The 18,739-nt window shown below is 37.4% G+C and overlaps 3 protein-coding genes across 8 annotated transcripts in view; all 3 read left to right on the top strand.

The window, feature by feature from the left end:
* The window catches only part of LOC111430976, a 3,868-nt gene extending 1,086 nt beyond the window's left edge, over positions 1-2,782 (top strand). Inside the window, exon 2 of one of the 6 annotated variants that reach the window (XM_023067491.1) lies at positions 27-2,782. In XM_023067491.1, the coding sequence (XP_022923259.1) occupies positions 63-2,312 (2,250 nt within the window). In that variant the 5' untranslated portion in view covers positions 27-62 and the 3' untranslated portion in view covers positions 2,313-2,782. Of the gene's footprint in view, positions 1-6 lie in introns of all 6 variants that reach the window. The other 5 variants (XM_023067453.1, XM_023067471.1, XM_023067478.1 and 2 more) reach the window with 5 other exon arrangements.
* A 710-nt stretch (positions 2,783-3,492) lies between these two features.
* Positions 3,493-7,150, top strand: LOC111456471 (cation/H(+) antiporter 4-like). The gene is made up of 3 exons (XM_023098338.1): positions 3,493-4,579; positions 4,773-5,783; positions 5,879-7,150. Exons 1-3 carry the CDS (start codon positions 4,325-4,327, stop codon positions 7,001-7,003), a joined length of 2,391 nt encoding a protein of 796 aa, XP_022954106.1. The 5' UTR covers positions 3,493-4,324; the 3' UTR covers positions 7,004-7,150.
* A 4,934-nt stretch (positions 7,151-12,084) lies between these two features.
* LOC111462997 (probable inactive purple acid phosphatase 27) lies at positions 12,085-18,206 on the top strand. The gene is made up of 13 exons (XM_023106829.1): positions 12,085-12,453; positions 12,547-12,634; positions 13,683-13,949; positions 14,704-14,815; positions 14,960-15,077; positions 15,148-15,286; positions 15,367-15,554; positions 16,178-16,364; positions 16,953-17,020; positions 17,122-17,215; positions 17,354-17,542; positions 17,791-17,871; positions 17,970-18,206. Exons 1-13 carry the CDS (start codon positions 12,110-12,112, stop codon positions 18,033-18,035), a joined length of 1,941 nt encoding a protein of 646 aa, XP_022962597.1. The 5' UTR covers positions 12,085-12,109; the 3' UTR covers positions 18,036-18,206.
* Positions 18,207-18,739: the final 533 nt, after the last annotated feature.

Genomic DNA, 18,739 nt, shown 5'->3' with positions numbered 1-18,739 from the left:
CCCCTTTTTTTTTTTTTTTTTTTAAGAGGAGAGAAATCGTTGAATCAGACCCAGTTTGGAAGATGGTTCAGAGAACGACGGTGGGCAAATTTGGAGTTCAAATTGATGGTGTTAAATCGGAGAAGAGAGTTGCGAGCTTCAAACCCAGTTCTTCTGGTTGTTGTTGTTCTTCTTCTTCTCAGAACACAGATGGTAAAAACAGAGCAGCTGATTTGAAGATGAAGATGAAGAAATCACGAGCTATTCAGCTTTCGGATTTCGAGAGCTTAGCTTCATCGCCGATTAGAAAGAACTTGACGCTGCCTGGTAAGCCGCCGCCGACGCCGCCACCGACTGTTCGTTCTAATGTTTTGGAAATCAAACAGAAGAAGAATCAGCAGCCGTCTCCGATTAGAACCAGCGGTGGTTCGCCCAATTACATGAAATCCACGAGCTGTTTCGATGCGAGGAAAGAGGTTTCTCAGGTGAGTTCTCGGAAATCTCGAATTTGTAATGATAGTAAGAGACCCAGAAGGAGGGATTTAGAGAACTCTGTTCATGTGTCTGTTACTGGCTTTAAGCCCACCAAGTGTTTGACAAAATGCCCCAGTGTAAAACTGGCTAGGACTTTAACGAAGACGGCGAGCTTCAAGAAGGCTTCTAGGGGGGCTCTGTGTGCTGACATGAATTCACACAGAGCTACCTGTTCTTCGACTCTCAAGGACACTAAGTTTCCAGCATACCTCACGCTGAGCCCTGGTGCAACCGAGTCTGAAGGAACTTCAATCATGAAAGTCTGTCCTTATACTTACTGCTCGCTTAATGGCCATAGACATGCTCCCCTGCCTCCCTTGAAGTGCTTCTTGTCTGCTAGGAGACGTTCGTTGAAGACTCAGAAGAATGTGAAAGTTGAGCCATCTGGTTGTGGGGTGCAAGGGGATGGTGCTGCTGGTGGGAAAATGGTAGAGGCTTTGGTAAACGATGATGGGTTGAGTTTTTTCATTGAAATTTTTGCTGAAAATAAGGTTGATGGTGCTGCTGGTGCTTCTTCTTCTACTGTGGATGATAAAGCCGAGTCGAGTAATGAAGACAATCGGAAACCAGTTGCAGTTAACATCTCTGATGAATCCATGGACTTACATGGGGATGATGATGAGGATGATGCTGGTTCGTCGGGGACCGAGATTGAAGAGTGGGAGGAGCAGCAGTTTTTGAGCATGGAAAGGGATGGTTTGGATGAACTTGAAGATCGATCAAATGTCGAAAATGGGGGTTTATCAGAAGAGTCTCGTTTGCATAATGAAGAACTCGTTGGATCTGATGTCGTTGTCAAAGATGGTAAAGGGGTGTTCTTTGAAGAACAGTTCTATATGGAGGATTTCGAGTTGAATCTCCATCCGGATTGGGAGGTGGAAGAGGCTAGCCAAGTGTCTGAGAGCTTAAGTTTTGATCAACTTTCTTATTTGGAGTATGCATTTGATGATATGGATGCTACACAAGCTGTTATTGATCGAGCTGAAACTGAATATTTAGATTTGACTCTGAGTTCTCAATTGGAAGCTGAAGTTCTCAATCAAGATCTTCAAGTTGATGGGGCTGTGCTTGGCAGCAGAGCCTCTATCCATGAAGAAGCTTTGCAGTTTGATAGCCATCTTCCCGACCATGATCGTGTCCTGCAAGAGGATTCGCTCGATGCTGATATTGATATCAAAAACGGGAAACAACTTGATGATGTTGCAAACCATGGAGAAGAGGTATCTGAGGATGAAAATTCTAGTGAAGAAAGACACTGCCAAGATATCTCAGCTACTGGAAACATGAATTCAGTTGCTGAACAAGATGAAGAGACTTCTTTGAATGACAATAGCGTCGTGATGGTCGAACGCGTGGAAGGCAAAGATCAAGTAGATTCATCGGTAAAAGCAGCTAAATCGTCCCGTCCTGCAATGAATTCCAGCCAAGAACTGGATCTCTTTGGCAAGAATTGGGAATTGAACATAAACTACAAGAAACATGGAGATGAATCAGAAGATCCAAGGAGCTTCAATCCACAAGAACCGAATTACTTGCCGTTGGCGCCAGACCCGGAAGCAGAAAAGGTAGATCTCAAGCATCAGCTAATGGATGACAGGAAAAATGCAGAAGAATGGATGCTTGATTATGCACTCCAACGAACCGTCACGAAACTCACACCAGCTAAGAAGAAAAAGGTGGCACTCCTGGTCGAGGCGTTTGAATCAGTCATGCCAACGACATCCAGATACGAACCCCATCTCCAAAATAACGCATCTGGAGCTTTTAGTCCGGAAAAACGCATCCAAGCTTGTTTCTAATGGTAGCAGCAGAGGTAAACCTCCAAACACCATCTCATCAAGTTCATTTGCTCTAACTTGTTTAACCACTGAAAACCTCAAAAAGAGGAGAAAATTGCTAGCCTGTATAGGATGTTAGAAAATTCTCATAGGAGCATGAAAAATACTGAACTGTGATAGAAAATGCTTGGTGTCGAGACATCGAGTATCGTCGACGTCCTTACGTTGAAGGATGAGTGGCAGGGAGATGATCTTTGCTTGAGAGTCTATCATTCTGTGTGTTTTTCAATAGCGTCTGTTGGTGTCAGTTTGTTCAAAGTTTATGTAAATTATGTGTGGTTGTGATGAAGGTGTATTATCAAAACCTTCAAACTCTTCTAATCTCATGACCCTTTTTTCTTTTGTTATTTTTTGAATGCAATTCTCTTCTGCTATAGTTTTGTAATAGTGGCATTGAGAAGTTACTTAAAATAAAGAATAGATTGGTGATAGATTTGTTGTTCTCATTGTCGGATTTTTTTACGAATTTGAGCTTAGTTTCTATTTGGTTTTTAAGTTTTCGAGACGAACACTTTAGGTCCTTAAGATTCGAGTTTCCTATCTCGACGGCCTATCCAACCTTTAGACTCTTATTCATGGTAGAGTGTTTCGAGTAGGATGATCCTGTTCCCATCCTAGCAGTCAAACTCCTTCCTGACTCGGCTTATAACAGCCCAGATCCATCGCTAGCAGATATTGTCCTCTTTGGACTTTCCCTCAAGGCTTTAAAACGCGTCTGCTAGAGGAAGGTTTCCACACCCTTATAAATCGTGGTTTGTTCTCCTCCCCAACCAATGTGAGACATCACAATCCACCCCCTTTGGGACCCAGTGTTCTCGTTGGCACTCTTTCCTTCCTCCAATTGATGTGGGACCACCCCCAAAACCACCCCATTTGGAACCCAGCGTCTTTACTGGCACACCACCTCGTGTCTACCCCCCTTCGGGGAACAACGAGAAGGCTAGTACATCGTCTGATGTCTGGCTCTGATACCATTTGTAACGGCCTAGATCCACCTCTAGCAGATATTGTCCTCTTTGGGCATTGTGATGTCTCACATTGGTTGGGGAGGAGAACAAACCACCATTTATAAGGGTGTGGAAACCTTCCCCTAGCAGACGCGTTTTAAAGCCTTAAGGGAAAGCCCGTAAGGAAAAGTCCAAAGAGTACAATTTTTGCTAGCGGTGGGTTTGGGCCGTTACACGGCTTGCTTGCCTTTGAAATTGGGATGTCTTTCTCGAAATAGAATAGAGGAGTCCCTTGAGGAATCGACAAGTTTGAAGTGGGATATGGAATGTGATGGGTGATGGCTCGTGATTCTCTGTTGAATAGAGGAGTTTGTTCATAATCATAACGTTAGGTACATTCTTTTTCTTCTTTCAAACCTTGGCACCACGAGACCAGCTCGAATCCAGTTAGGTTCTCTTTTTCATGCCCACTTTTCAACAATTTTACTTTGTGTAAGGGCTTGATTGTGTCATAACTCTCTCATTCAGATTAAGTTTCTCATTGGATGAACTGTACTGCTTATATTGGAGATCGACCGCTTCATTTCAACTCTAATAGTTTAGATACTTAATGAAACCTTAAAAACACGAGCGTAAACAGAATTAACCGAAGGTTTTGTAACACTTCCACGATCTCGTTTGATAAAAATTTAGGTTGGTTTTTCAAAACACGAGTAAAATGTAAAAAAAAACCGAACCGTAACAAACGATAAACGAGAAAAGATTCATCATCGAGAAAGTGAGGTAGCCGAAACAAATTTAGTTTAAAAACAGATTAAAATTAATTAAAATGAAAAAAATGATGAAAGCAAAATACCTAAATATGCTTAAAAGAACACCATACCGTTAGAAACAAGAACACTGTTCGTTTCTCTCCACCTCATATTCCTTCTTCTTCTTCATCTTCATCTTCCTTATAAGCCTGTAAAAATCAGGTTTCCATAGCCATAGCTTTCAAGCTTCGAAGAAACAGCTCTATTCGCAAAAATGGCTTCGAATTTCACTATTTACCAGGAGATTATGACCGCCAATAACGGCAATTTCATCACATTGTGTATGAGTTTCCCTCCAAAGGCTAGTTCCAATGGCATTTGGGATTATGTTTCTGGTTCTTCCGATACTCTTAGGTCTTCTCCTCTGCCATTGTTGGAGTGTCAGATGCTCATCATTTTTATTATCGTTACGATCCTTCATTTCTTCCTCCACGTCTTCGGCATCCCTGTTTTTGTCTCTCAAATGATTGTAAGTCTTCTTCGATGAACTTGTTTAATGTACAATTTTCCCTGGATTTTAGGGTTTTGTTTATATTAGTGGATGATTTTCAATTTTTTTTTCCAAGAGTTAGATTCAAAAAACCGATGAATCTTGGCTTAGAATCTGATGATGGCTCATAGTTTCTTGTTTTCTGCTTCTTTTGTTGGTGCATTATTAACAGGCTGGTTTGATACTTGGATCATCATGGAAAGGATACTCAATTTCATTTGACAATTTCAAAGAGTATCTATTCCCCATTGCTTCGCAAGATATATTAGGATTGCTATCTGGATTTGGCTACACACTTTTTGTATTTCTTGTTGGAGTTAGAATGGATTTAAATGTTGTTAAGAAATCAGGAAAACAACCCTTGATAGGTGGTGTTTTATCAGTAGTAATCTCTGCAATAATTGGCTCAATCACAGCATTTAGTTTATCAAGAGTTGATAAAAGAGGTGAACTCATTAACATGGAGTATATAGCAGCAGCCCAATCATTCACTTCATTTGCTGTTGTTCATTACCTGCTTGACCATCTCAAAATTCTGAATTCTGAAGTGGGTAGGTTAGCTCTTTCTACTACAATTGTAGCTGATCTAACTAGTTTGAGTATCTCGTTCATCGCTACCTTCATCAGAAGCGTTCAAATTCATGGCGTTTTGAAAGCTTCTATGTCTTTCACTTCGACAATCGGGTCGATTGTTTTCGTCCTGTTCATCTTTCGACCTGCAATGCTTCGGATTGCTAGATCCACACCAAATGGTAGGCCTGTGAATGATATATACATAGGCATCATTGTTCTTTTGGTATTTGTATCAATTTCAACTCATGTCACTATAGGACGATCTGCTTATTCTGCTCCATTTATCTTGGGTTTGGTTGTGCCTGAAGGGCCACCATTAGGAACCAGCTTAGTGAATAGACTCGATGGCATTATTACATCGGTCTTTGTCCCACTCTTTGTCACTATTAATGTGATGAAGGCTGATCTTTCATTCCTTACTTATAGTACAAAGTTCTTGGCTCGTTCTACGATCGTGATAATAATGACTACCGTTGCGAAAATGATTGCCTCTGTTGGTACTTCTCTGTATTTCAAAATGTCTTCTTATGATGCCTTGGCTTTTGGCTTCATAATGAGTAGCAAAGGCATCATAGAGCTTGTGGGCAGCTCTTTCTTTTATGACAGCAAGGTAAGGCATGGCTTTAAATGATATAGCATTTGATATCTCTGATTTAGGAACAAAAATGAAGTAAATTTTGATCTGTTTGGTGTAAAAATTTGCAGGCCTTGACTGGTCAGACTTATTCAGTGATGGTTATTGATATCTTGTTCTTCTCCACACTGGTGCCTATGCTTGTGAAATGTGTATATAATCCTTCAAGGAAGTATGCTCATTATAAGAGAAAAAACATTCTCAATTTGAAGCTTGACGCTGAGTTGAGAATATTAGGATGTTTTCATACACAAGAGGATGTTTCTGTTGTGCTTAATCTTCTTCATGCTTTGTACCCGACCGAGGAGTCTCCTGTTTTGTTGTATACGCTCCACCTTGTCGAGTTGGTTGGTCGATCCTCCCCGGTTTTCATTTCACATGAGCTTCATGAACAAAAGGGTGCATCTGAAGAGATGATATCAGATAATATACTTCAAATGCTTCGAAAGTATGGAAGGAGTAACGTTGTTTCGATCGAAGCATTCACAGCGATTGCCCCGAAGAGACTAATGCACGATGACATATGCACCGTAGCAATTAACAAACTTACTTCCCTTGTAATCCTTCCATTTCACCGAAGATGGACACGAGAAGGAATTGTTGAATCAGAAGATAACGCTATAAGGGCGTTAAATTGTCATGTTCTTGAGTTAGCACCGTGTTCGGTGGGAATCCTCATCGACCGTGGCTATCTTTCGAGTTACCATTCATTTGAACATTCAAATACTTCGTTATTACAAGTTGCAATGGTTTTCATTGGTGGTCAAGACGATAGGGAAGCGTTTTCTTTGGCTAGACGTATGATTAAAGAGATGAACACAGCTCAACTCACAGTGATACGCCTACTTGCTGAAGATGACAACATTAGCTATTGGGAAACAGTTCTTGACACCGAGCTGCTTAACGATGTACGGTATAGCTTTGTCGGGGGAAAAGCGGTTAGGTACATGGAAATGCAAGCTGATGAAGGGTCAAATACAGCAGCAATAATAAGAAGTATTGGTGATTCATATGATCTTGTAATCGTTGGAAGAAGAGGTGGGGTTGAATCTCCACAGACATCAGGTTTAATGGAATGGAATGAGTTTCCTGAGCTTGGAATCATTGGTGACATGCTTGCCTCTGCTGATTTCCATTGTAAAGCCTCCACTTTGGTGATTCAGCAACAACAACAATGCTCTTTCTACGGGCAATGATACTCATTGCATCCATTCTTATTTCTTGTGCTGTTCTTTTGTTGTATCATAGTTTTGGTTGTAACATATCTGTTCTTTTTACCCTCTGTAAATTGTAGTTTTCGAGGCCTCGCCTTCGACGTTAATCCATTTTCATTTTTCTCATATACGCTCGCCTTTTTTGGGCTATCTTATGGATCTTCGAGGATCATTTTACGCTTGGCTTTCTACTTCAGTTATAAAAGATGCGTCTTTCTGTGAGATCCCACATCAGTTGGAGAGAATAACGAAATATTCTTTATAAATGTGTGGAAACTTCTCTTTAGTAGACGCGTTATAAAATCGTGATGCTGACGGCAATATGTAACTGGCCAAAGTAGATGATATCTGCTAGCAGTGGGCTTGAGCTGTTACAAATGATATTAGAATCAGACACCGAGTGGTGTGTCAGTGAGGATGCTAGGCTAAGGGAGGTGGATTGTGAGACCCCACATCGGTTGGAGAGGCTGAGACGAAGTATTCATTATAAGGGTGTGGAAACCTCTCCTTAGTAGACGCGTTTTAAAACCGTGAGGTTGACGGTGATATGTAATAAGCCAAAGTGGATAATATCTGTTAGCGGTGGGTTTGGGTTGTTACGCTTTCAAAATCAAGGCGACAAGCCGTGTTCTTCTTAAACTATAAGGAATAAATAGAGCTTAACTTTTGACTCAAAATATGACATTATTGGAGATTTTGTATCATAACATGAACACTTGGAATTAAGAGGGAGTAATAGATTGTCGATCGAAGAGGCAAGTCAATCAATAAACTTCTATTGATGAGAGATTCGACTAGAGGGATTCCTAACAACAAACTTGTAAAAGGGTCCTATGGAGATGCACGAGTTGTCAAGTAGATCGACCTAACAATGATATGCTAGAAGGATAGGCTCGTTCGACTAATTAGTGATATCTGGCCCTAACTAAGATAGAGATGCCCTTAAAATCCTCGACAAATAGATCAAAGAATCGAATTCCTACTGTAACGACCCGAAATTTTCTACTTAATTCAAGGTCGCTACTGTATATACGTACCATAAACATTGAATGTAGAAGACTTCATTTAAATTCCATAAAACATAACCTTCAACTTAAAACACAGCCATGGACTTACGTGTTTCGAAAACATCTTTAAAACGACACAACAAAAGACTCGAAATAAAATAAATAAGCGTTTAAGTTTAAAACATCCTATTATATCCTAAGTCTAAGAATAAATACCACTATCCTATGCATGTGCCATGATCTCGAGTTGCGATGCCGTCGTCAGCCGTACAGGAATGCCTTGCTTTAACCTAAAAAATGTAGTAGCACATGGCTTGAGTATTTAAAGAAATACTCAGTAAGTGACCCCACTATTGGGGTTAAATGCAACAATCACATGCAATAAAATGATGGGACCTATCTTTCGTTTCGTTTCTTTTTCGTTTCGTTTCGTTTCCCTATGGTGTAATCCTAACAGGTAATCGTGGACGTGTACCATATACTCTACACGCAGCCCATACGTGCAAGTATGAACTCACCAGCTAGTTCGCACACCGCTGGGCCACTGTCCTTAGCCGGTGGGCATGCTCTGGGGGCCCACCGGGACCCGTTAAAACTAAAACTGTCAAGGCAGCGCTATGCAGGGCATAACGATCGTTGTCCTGCCATTTGGATGTACGCGTCCGTACCCTTGTGATGGGATAGGGGTATCCCCCAAATGCATGATCATACAATATATGCATGAGGTCCCACTAGTCCTATAGTCATCATTTAATGAACATAATCCCGTGTCACGTTTTCATGCTTACATGTCATTCTCATACTCATTTCGTTACATATCATACATATTCCTAGCGGGGTTATGTATCATGCAATTTACCGTATTTCATGTCATACAATTCATTCGGTTACATTTCAATACTCATACAACAAGCCATAATCGTACAAGGGTCACACATCGTCACATGCATTCATATCACATCAACTAAGCAGCATAAATAACATACATTCACGTTCACATGATTTCGTACTTAAGCACAATAATCTAACATACAATGTATCATATTATAACCAAGTTATAACGTAAACACTTCATAGTCATATCGTTCTCTAACTTACCATAGCCTTAACGTTTTTATATCTATCACAGACATATCATTACGTGACGTACCTTAGTCATATCATCACAAGAACGTACCCTTACGCTATCGTTCTATCAATCTATCACAAACCTATCCCTTTCTACCCATAACCTAACCGTATTCTTTCATCAATCTCTCCTATCCATAGCACTCCGGTATGTAACCTAACTCTAACGTTTCATGAACGTATCTTACTCCTATTGTTACATTTCCTTTCGTGCATCCTTCTCGTACCCTATCTCAAACATATCCTTGAGCACATCGTACCATAATTATTATCATACAAACCACATATTATAACATAACATAACATATAGAAAGCATATCGATCCACAGACAATTCACACATATCAATATATATGACACGTGCAGAACCACAGGGCACGTGTCAACATCAAATATAACCATGTCGATAGTAAGGTTACTTACCTGGCTCGCTTAAGTCATTGTTACAAATATATCTTTAATGAAAGTTTGATTCCGTCCTTTGAAATTCGAGTCAACCTATACCTATATGAGCTCATGACATCAGTTTCAAGTTTGAATTCTATAAAATTATTTTCCTAATTTACATTGCCCATAGTAAAAGTCTGATCTTCAAAATTGAAAGAAACTCCCTGCCCCTGATAAAAATTCTTTTATTAGACAAAATTTAAAGGGGCTCAGTGCCCTCTGATATTTACTTTATTGTTAAATACTGTTTAATAAATCTTGCCTCAATCTCCCTCCCTCTCTTTTTTTTTTTTATTCTGTACATAGTTTTTCAACGGTGTAAATAGATATTATTAGCCAATTTTAAGTACATCTTTTAGTTTATAGATGTGCCACCTAAAATTTTATTAAATCTAACCTTATAACCTTATTTCGTATAATTAAAATGCTAACAAAAATCTAATAATTGTATATGGGATCTGATGATTACAGACGGTAAGATAGGGACAAGATTTGATCCTAAATTAATTTCTTATAACCATAACTAAATTAATTTCTTATAACCATAACTCTAAAGGGAAAAGAAATCTGAGATAGAATTAATTCTAAAGTAAAAGGAAATCTGAGATAGAATTTTACCGTAATAACTGACAAAAATCTCTAAATCTACAGTCTATTCAAAGCCATTTTACTTCTTCTCAAATCTGACCATAGTGGTTTTTTCTGTTTCTTTCTTTTTTTGTGCAGGTTTTCTATTTTTTTTGGTAGGTATGGTAAAATGGGTAGATGAGAGATAATTGTGGGAAGGGATGAGAGGTCAGTGGAGAGTGATGGGGAAAGATTTTTTTTTATTTTATTTTAATTTAATTAATTAATTAATTTATTATTATTATTATTATTTTAACTCTTTATTTGTTTATTTCTTTATTTATTTTTGGGCTATTACACCTACTCCCACGTTTTGTTGAGCTCAAAACAATAACGACAAATAGATGCATGAAGTTCACATAAGAAAGCTTGAGTCATTATTAACAATACAATAAATAACATACGTGACTTACGACAATGCATGCACACATATAATAATGTGATCTTCGTGCAACACAACATCATACACATTTTGTACGTATTCACATAATAATATAACATTTTCTCGGCACACAAATTTCAACCTAGCTTTACATGCTCCATACTAAAGCTCGAGCCTTGCTTATACAATTTCATTAGCCCCGACCTAGATACAAGCACGTTGAACTTTTTAGCGAGAAGCGAGAAAATCGAGAGGACAAAGAAAAAAAAAACAAGTTGGTCAGCTACAAACTCAACAAATGAATTTGTTATCTCGGAGGAACCTTTGCCCGATCTACAAGTACCCAAGGGGATTAATGCTCGATATTTCATACACCTTTAAACTGTAAAGGCGCCATCTAATTTTTCTGATCCCTTTATGTATTTTTACGATTTTAACAAAGTAATTGCCCAAAATAAGTTAAAAATCATAGCTATGAAATTAAAGGATAAATGAGTAATTAAAAAAAAAAACTGTGGATTGGTTAATTAAGAGGGCATAATTGGAAAAACCAAAGCTTGGGCACAACATAGGAACAATAAAATTAAGGTAGTTACATGTCAATTAGACAGCTACCCTCCTAAGTATTGTCAACTTAACAATGTTAATTATAACCTAATTACAAGTTAATGATGAAACCTAAACCCTAATCCCATTCAATTTAATATTTACATTTATTATTATTATTTTTTAAACAAATAAAAAACAAACAAAAAAATGTAATCTTCTTAAAAAAAATACAATTTTGTGGATATATATATATATATATACTCTCAGTTTACATATTGTCTACTTTGGTTTGTTACGTATCATTGTCAATCTTACGGTTTTAAAACATGTCTGTTAGGGAGAGGATACCACACTCATATAAAAAAAATGTTTCATTTTCCTCTCCAACCAATACGAAATCTCACAATTCACCCCCCTTCAAGGCCCAACGTCTTTATTGAAACACCCCTCGATGCCTAGCTTTGATACCATTTGTAATAGTTTAAACTCATCGCTAGTAAATATTACCTGTTTTGGCTTAATACGTATTGTCATCAGCCTCACAATTTTAAAACCCGTCTGCTACGGGAGAAGTTTTCACACCCTTATAAAAATTTATTCCCATCTCCAACCGAAGTAGGATCTATACATACATACACATATATATATACATACATACATATATATATACATACATATATACATATATACATACATACATATACATATATATATATATATAGAACTAAAAATTTAACTTTGTTGAGTCATTATAACAAAATAACTAATATAAGACTTTTAAAATTATAAAAATAAATAAAATTTGTAATTAAACTCAAACCACAAAAATTAAAATAATAATTTAATATATATAAAAAAAAAAGTGTATATATAGGCTTCCAAAAGTGGCCTTTTTATTTCTTTGATTAAAAGCCACCTTTTCCCTCCACCTCTTATTCATTTCTTTCACATGGAGGCCTTACCCAAACTTAGTTTCTTTTCCAAACTTCTCTTCCTCCTCTCGTTCTTCTCGCTATCTTCGTCTTCGTCCTCGTCGATGTCGTCGTTGCTGCATCCGTCGATCGCCGACTCTGCAAAGCTGCATCGTAATTACACCGCTATATCGGATTTCCGACTACTCAATCGAAGAAAACTGTTGGATTGTCCCCATATAATAAACCCTTCTGTGAAACTCACGGTCGTCTCTGCTTCAGAGAGCCTGTTGAATGAAGAGTTCATCAATGTCACGGTTAGCGGAGTTTCGATTCCGTCGATAGAGCATTGGGTTGCTATGATCACGCCTTCAAAGGCCAAGTACGTCGGGATCTATAATTTTTTTTGTTTTTTTTGTTTTTTGCATTTTAGTCCTTGGATTATGATGTATTTATATTGTTGGTTGATGAACAGTGTTGATTCTTGTCCATTGAATGAAGGGCTTTATCTCCAAACAGGTGATTTAAGCCGCCTTCCTCTACTTTGCCATTATCCTGTCAAGGTAAGCTTGGTTCATTATCAATTTTTATTTTCTTTTATTAATAAATAATTTATTTTAATTAATTAATTAATTGAGGGACTAAATTGCAATTTTTATAAGATTTGAGGTCAAATTCAAATTTTAATTTCATGTTTCAAGTATGACTCAACTTCCTTTCAACGGTCTGTTTGGTCATGGAGATAGAGGAGACAAGAAGTGGAATATTAAGTTTTTTTTTTTTTTTTTTTTAAATATTTATAATAGGATTAATTTTTTTTTTTAACAAAAAAAAATAATAAATATATATATATATGCTTTATTTATTCTCCTATCTGATTATCATATTATTTAAATTTATAAAAATTTATAATTACTATTTATACCAATAAAGGGCACATTTTTTCGGTAATTTGATTATAAAAACTTTATAGTCAAGCGTGTTGGCTTGAAATAATCTTATATTAGACAATATTTTGAGAATTTTTGTAAGATCCCATATTGATTAAAGAGAGAAACGAGTGTTAGTGAGGACGTTGGGCCTCGAAGGAGATAGATTGTGAAATTCTACATTGATTGGAGAGAAGAGCAAGTGTGAGCGAGGATGCTGGGCCCCAAATGGGGTGGATTGTGAAATTTCACATCGATTGGAGAGAGGAACGAGTGTCAACAAGGATGTTGGGCCATGAACAGGGGTGGATTGTGAGACCCCATGTCAATTGGGGAGGAGAACGAAACATTTTTTTTTATAAGGGTGTGGAAATCTCTCCCAAATAGACGCGTTTTAAAAACTTTGAGAGAAAACCCAAAGAAAACAATATCGAGTAGTGGTGGGGTTGGGCTGTTACAATTTTATTATAAAGTATATGAGTGACGATAAAACATGCAGACAGAACACGTGTTGGTATGTGAGGATAGTTTAATATGTAGCAGGGTAGAATGTCGGGATCATGCAATAATGAATTTGAAATTCAAAATGAACTAATAGAATCACTTTAAGATAAATAGGTAACGTGACGTGGTCGGTGGTGAATTTAAAATTTAAATTATTATTATTTTGGTATTTTGGCAGGCAGCGTATTTAAGAAGTGATCCAGATTACTTGAGGTGCAAGAGGAGTGAGTGCAGGGTGAGATCGGGAGGCAGGTGCTTACAAAAGACATGTAATGCCACGCTGTCATTCCACGTCGTCAACTTCAGAACCGACGTGGAATTCGCCCTGTTTGGCGGCGGGTTTGCCACTCCTTGTCTTCTTCTCAGATCACAGCCACGCACCTTCCAGAATCCCAATGCTCCCTTGTACGGACTTCTCTCTGCCACCGACTCAACTGGAACCTCTGTGAGTGCCCAAATCTTTTTATTTTATTTCATTTTTTCTTTCTATTTTTTAAAATATTATCATTTCTATTTAATCCTACAAATTTTAATTAATTATATTAATTAGATTTTTTTTCCCGGTTTAGAGGTGGGTTGACATTTTTTGGTCAGGTCAACCCTTAGGATTACAATCCTATTTGTAGGTTGATATTTTTTTTGGGACAAGTCAACCCAACCAACCCAAAAAAAAAAACAAGGCTACAATCCAATCCTATTCTATCCCATCGTGTCCTACTTAAAAAAAAATTAAGAATATTTAATATTTATAACTTATACATTACTTGTAAATTTGAATTTCACCAGATTTTTTAGTTATTAATGGATAAATATGATTTTTTAAAATAATTATAAAAAAATGTAATAACCCAAGTCCACTGTTTTGACCCGTTACGTATTGTCGTTAACCTCAACTTAGACAACCCAATCCAACCCAACCCAACCCAACCCAACCCACTCCACCCGAAATCTCAAGATAGTCCAAACAACCCAACCCGCATACACCCATAAGTCAAATTACAGAATCTAGTAAACAAATTTCAAATGGGCTTACGTGTTTGGTAGGCGAGAAAGTAACGAGGTCAAATTACACAATTTCATTTGTTTTCTTATCTGATTATTTTTATAGGTTGAACTTATATAATTTATTTTTAAAAAAATTTAGAATTATTTAAGAAAAGAAAAGGAAAGTTAATTAAATTAATATTATGAATTTTCAGATGAGATTAAGTTGGGTTAGTGGAGACAAAAATCCCCAACAACTCAAATATGGTCAACATGGAACAACACAAACCTCTCAAGTCTCTTCTTTCTCCCAAAATGATATGTGCAGTAAGCCCTTTTATTTATTTATTTATCTATCTATTTATTTATTATTTTTACAAATACTTATATATATATATATATATATATATATATATATATTTATTTATTTATTATTTTTACAAATACTTATATATATATATATATATATAGATACACCATCAATTCAAAGCCCAGCAAAGGACTTTGGATGGCATGACCCTGGCTTCATTCACTCGGCTGTCATGACACAACTTCAGCCTTCTGCCACCTTTTCCTACCAATACGGAAGGTATCTCGAAACCCGAAACCCTAAATCCTAAACCCTAAATTGACTGACCCTTCTCTGTTCTAACTCGTAGCGATCAAGTTGGTTGGAGCGACGAAGCAACGTTCACGACACCACCAGCCGGTGGAGACGAAAACGATTTCCACTTTCTAGCATTTGGAGACATGGGAAAGGCTCCTCTCGATTCGTCCTCAGTCGAGCATTACATTCAGGTAAGTCTAACGAGATTTTACGTAAAGTTTATAGATTAAAATAGAATACTAAAGAGCGTATGCATGTTCGGGAATGATAGCCAGGGTCGATCTCGGTAGTGAACGGGATGGCCGAGGAAGTAGAATCCAGGAAAGTCGATGCCGTGTTTCACATTGGAGATATCAGCTATGCAACAGGGTTCTTAGTTGAATGGGATTTTTTTCTTCATCTCATCAAACCGATTGCTTCTCGTGTGGCTTACATGACAGCCATAGGGAACCATGAGAGGTATCATTATTATTATTATTAATAATATTCAAACGATGGTATAATATTGTCAACTTTGAGCATAAACTCTCGTAATTTTGCTTTGGGTTTTCTCAAAAGGCCTCATGTATACTGTATTCCTTTACTTATAAACCCGTGATCATTCCCTAAATTAGCCAATGTGGGACTCTCTCCCAACAATCCTCCCCTCGAACAAATTACACCATAAAGCCTCTCCTGAAACCTATGAAGCCCTCGAACAAAGTACACCCTTTGTTCGACATGACTAATTTAAGGGCATGGCTCTGATACTATGTTAGGAATCACGGATCTCCACAATGGTATGATATTGTCCACTCTGAGCATAAGCTCTTATGGTTTTGCTTTGGACTTCCCCAAAAGGCCTCATATATACTGTATTCCCTAAATTAGTCAAGGTGGAACTCCCTCCTAACAATCCTCAGCATTGGGAACCACGAGAGGTATCATTATTACTCAAACGAACAAAGTCCTAAACTTTTATGATGTCTTTGATGATATTAAGGTTTGAATTCCTAAACTTTCATGATGTCTTTGATGATATTAAGGTTTGAATTCCTAAACTTTCATGATGTCTTTGATGATATTAAGGTTTGAATTTGAAGGGACTATGATCAATCAGGGTCAGTTTATAGGCTGCCAGATTCAGGAGGTGAATGTGGAGTTCCTTATGAAACATATTTTCAAATGCCAACTCCTGGTAAAGATCAGCCTTGGTATGCCATTGAAATGGCTTCTGTTCATTTCACTGTTGTTTCTACTGAGCATCCGTTTACTCCCGGCTCACCGCAGGTGATTTCCTCGACGTTCCCGTTATAAATTTTGAAAACATATTCTCGTTCTATTACTTATTAGCGACGAGGGTTCGTTTTAAGGTTTACTGAAACTATAAAGACCAAATTTGTTTGACGTTTGAGTAATGGAGTAGATGAATGAACTTAGACTGAAACCGAAGGAGAGTGGTTCTGAGGATATGATAGTTAAGAAATGCTTAAAAAACGGAGTATTTCTATCTATACTAACATGGTGTACCTTTATTTTCGGTGGATTAATCATAAAACTCTAAAGTTTCATGTTTAGCTTAGAGTAATGCTACGTTGGGTAATCTACTGAGAATCTTTTTAAGAAGTATGTAAGTGAGAACAAAACATCATTAAAAAGGATTCGTGTGTATCTATGAGTATAGTCTCTGCGCTTAGGAGCAATTTAGGATGCTACCCGGTACTAAAAGTTTCAAATTTTGATTCAAATTCTGCATGTGAGACATTTGTTTAAAACGTTCAGTCTAATTTTTGACGAAATAGTTCTTTAATGATGGTAACAATCTTGATCGATAGTTCATAACCAAACAATTAACTTATTTTTTTTTTGTTTGAGTAGTATGAATGGATGAAAAAGGACATGGCCTCAGTAAACAGGTCAAGAACACCATGGCTCGTTTTTACCGGGTAAGTTTCGGTCTTTACAATTTACAATTTAGTCACGAAAACGGGTTAAGATATGCTCGACGTGGACGTTTTGAGAGACGATTAATGTTATGAAAATGCAGGCATAGGCCTATGTACTCTTCCACACGTGGATTTATTCCTAGTGTTGACCCAAACTTTGTTGCAGCTGTTGAGCCACTTCTCCTCCAAAATAAGGTTCCCCTTCTCTACACAAAAAATATTTGTTAATATGTCATTTATTAGAAGAAAAAAGCAGTAAATATACACTTTTTTTTCAAAAAATATGTATGATTGACATTAAAACGGTGTATAAATCGAGATCTTATATTGCAGGTTGATTTGGTGTTGTTTGGACATGTTCATAACTACGAGAGAACATGTTCTGTCTTTAACAATGTTTGCAGAGGAATGCCCTTTAAGGATATTAATGGGATTGATACGTACGACCACAACAACTATACTGCTCCTGTACACGCAGTCATCGGCATGGCTGGGTTTAGTCTCGACGAGTTCCACACTTTCGTACGTTCATCATCTCCCTAACAACTAAACTAGATTATTAAGATCTCGTGATTTTGAAAACCATGCTTCTTTTCTAATCATTTTTCTACGATGGGTTCAGATTCGTTAAAAAAATGAGCAAACCTATATGCAGAATTAGTGTTTATAAGCTTAATTTTCAAAACTCGAAAGTCTATGGTTATCAAACGGGATTTAAACGACCAAAACTAACGTTCTTATGAAAATTGATCTTTTTTGAAATGGTGCAGGCAGAGAGATGGAGTTTGGCCAGGGTTGCTAAGTTTGGTTATCTTAGGGGCCATGCAACAAAGGAGAAGTTAAGCTTAGAGGTTAGTATTCTATATTTAAGTGTTTTAAACAGATTCAAAACATTAGATAATTCAAAATGTTATGACTTAGTTCTGTTCTGCCTTGTAAATTTGTGCAGATGGTGAATGCTGTTACAAGAGCAGTAGAGGACAGTTTCAGCATAATAAAAGCTCCAATTCAATAGCCAAATCATGAGTTCCTTGCTAGCCATAGCCATAGCCATAGCCATAGCCAAACCTGTATGATCGCTAAACTAAGAAACTTTTTCTCGATGACCCATATGAAAAAGTCGAGAAATTATACCATTCAAGTGATGCTCACATCGATAATGATTAAGATTCTTGTAACTGTGTGAAAATCTCTCCCTAATAGACGCGTTTCTCTAAAGGGGTGGATTGTGAGATCTCACTAAAGATGTAAAAACCTCCCCCTTAGTAGACGCATTTTAAAATCATGAGGTTGACAATGATAATAAAGGGCTAAAGTGAACAATATCTACTAGTGGTGACTTCGAGCTGTTACAAATGGTATCAAAACCAGATACCAAGCGATGTGTCAGCGAGAACGCTGACGCTGGCACCCAAGAGGATGGATTGTGAGATCTCACTAAGGGTGTGAAAACCTCGCCCTAGTAGACGTGTTTCCTCGAGGGGGTGAATTGTGAGATCCCACCAAAGGTGTGGAAACCTCTCCCTGGTAGACGCGTTTTAAAATCGTGAGGCTGATAGCGATACGTAATAGACTAAAGCAAATAATATCTACTAGCAGTGGCCTCGAGCAATTACAATAATGTTTCTATTTCTCTAGAATAATCGTCCAAGAAACAACCGTTTAGGAACTTAATAATCAGTGCTCAAATATGGGACTAAATTTATAGTTTAACCTCTA

This window comes from Cucurbita moschata, unplaced genomic scaffold (assembly GCF_002738365.1).
Source record: "Cucurbita moschata cultivar Rifu unplaced genomic scaffold, Cmos_1.0 Cmo_Scf00002, whole genome shotgun sequence".
NCBI classification, from domain to species: Eukaryota; Viridiplantae; Streptophyta; class Magnoliopsida; order Cucurbitales; family Cucurbitaceae; genus Cucurbita; species Cucurbita moschata.
Note: the sequence above shows the minus strand (reverse complement) of the source record. Positions and strands in the feature narration are given on the sequence as shown.

What these genes read in the sequence shown, in the direction of transcription:
- LOC111462997 (XM_023106829.1), top strand. Translation starts at nt 12,110, where the DNA reads ATGGAGGCCTTACCCAAACTTAGTTTCTTTTCCAAACTTCTCTTCCTC. An exon ending in ATCACGCCTTCAAAGGCCAA is followed by an intron (nt 12,454 to 12,546) that starts GTACGTCGGGAT and finishes GTTGATGAACAG; the next exon opens with TGTTGATTCTTGTCCATTGA. An exon ending in TCGACGAGTTCCACACTTTC is followed by an intron (nt 17,543 to 17,790) that starts GTACGTTCATCA and finishes GAAATGGTGCAG; the next exon opens with GCAGAGAGATGGAGTTTGGC.
- LOC111456471 (XM_023098338.1), top strand. Translation starts at nt 4,325, where the DNA reads ATGGCTTCGAATTTCACTATTTACCAGGAGATTATGACCGCCAATAAC. An exon ending in TTTTTGTCTCTCAAATGATT is followed by an intron (nt 4,580 to 4,772) that starts GTAAGTCTTCTT and finishes CATTATTAACAG; the next exon opens with GCTGGTTTGATACTTGGATC. An exon ending in CTTTCTTTTATGACAGCAAG is followed by an intron (nt 5,784 to 5,878) that starts GTAAGGCATGGC and finishes AAAAATTTGCAG; the next exon opens with GCCTTGACTGGTCAGACTTA.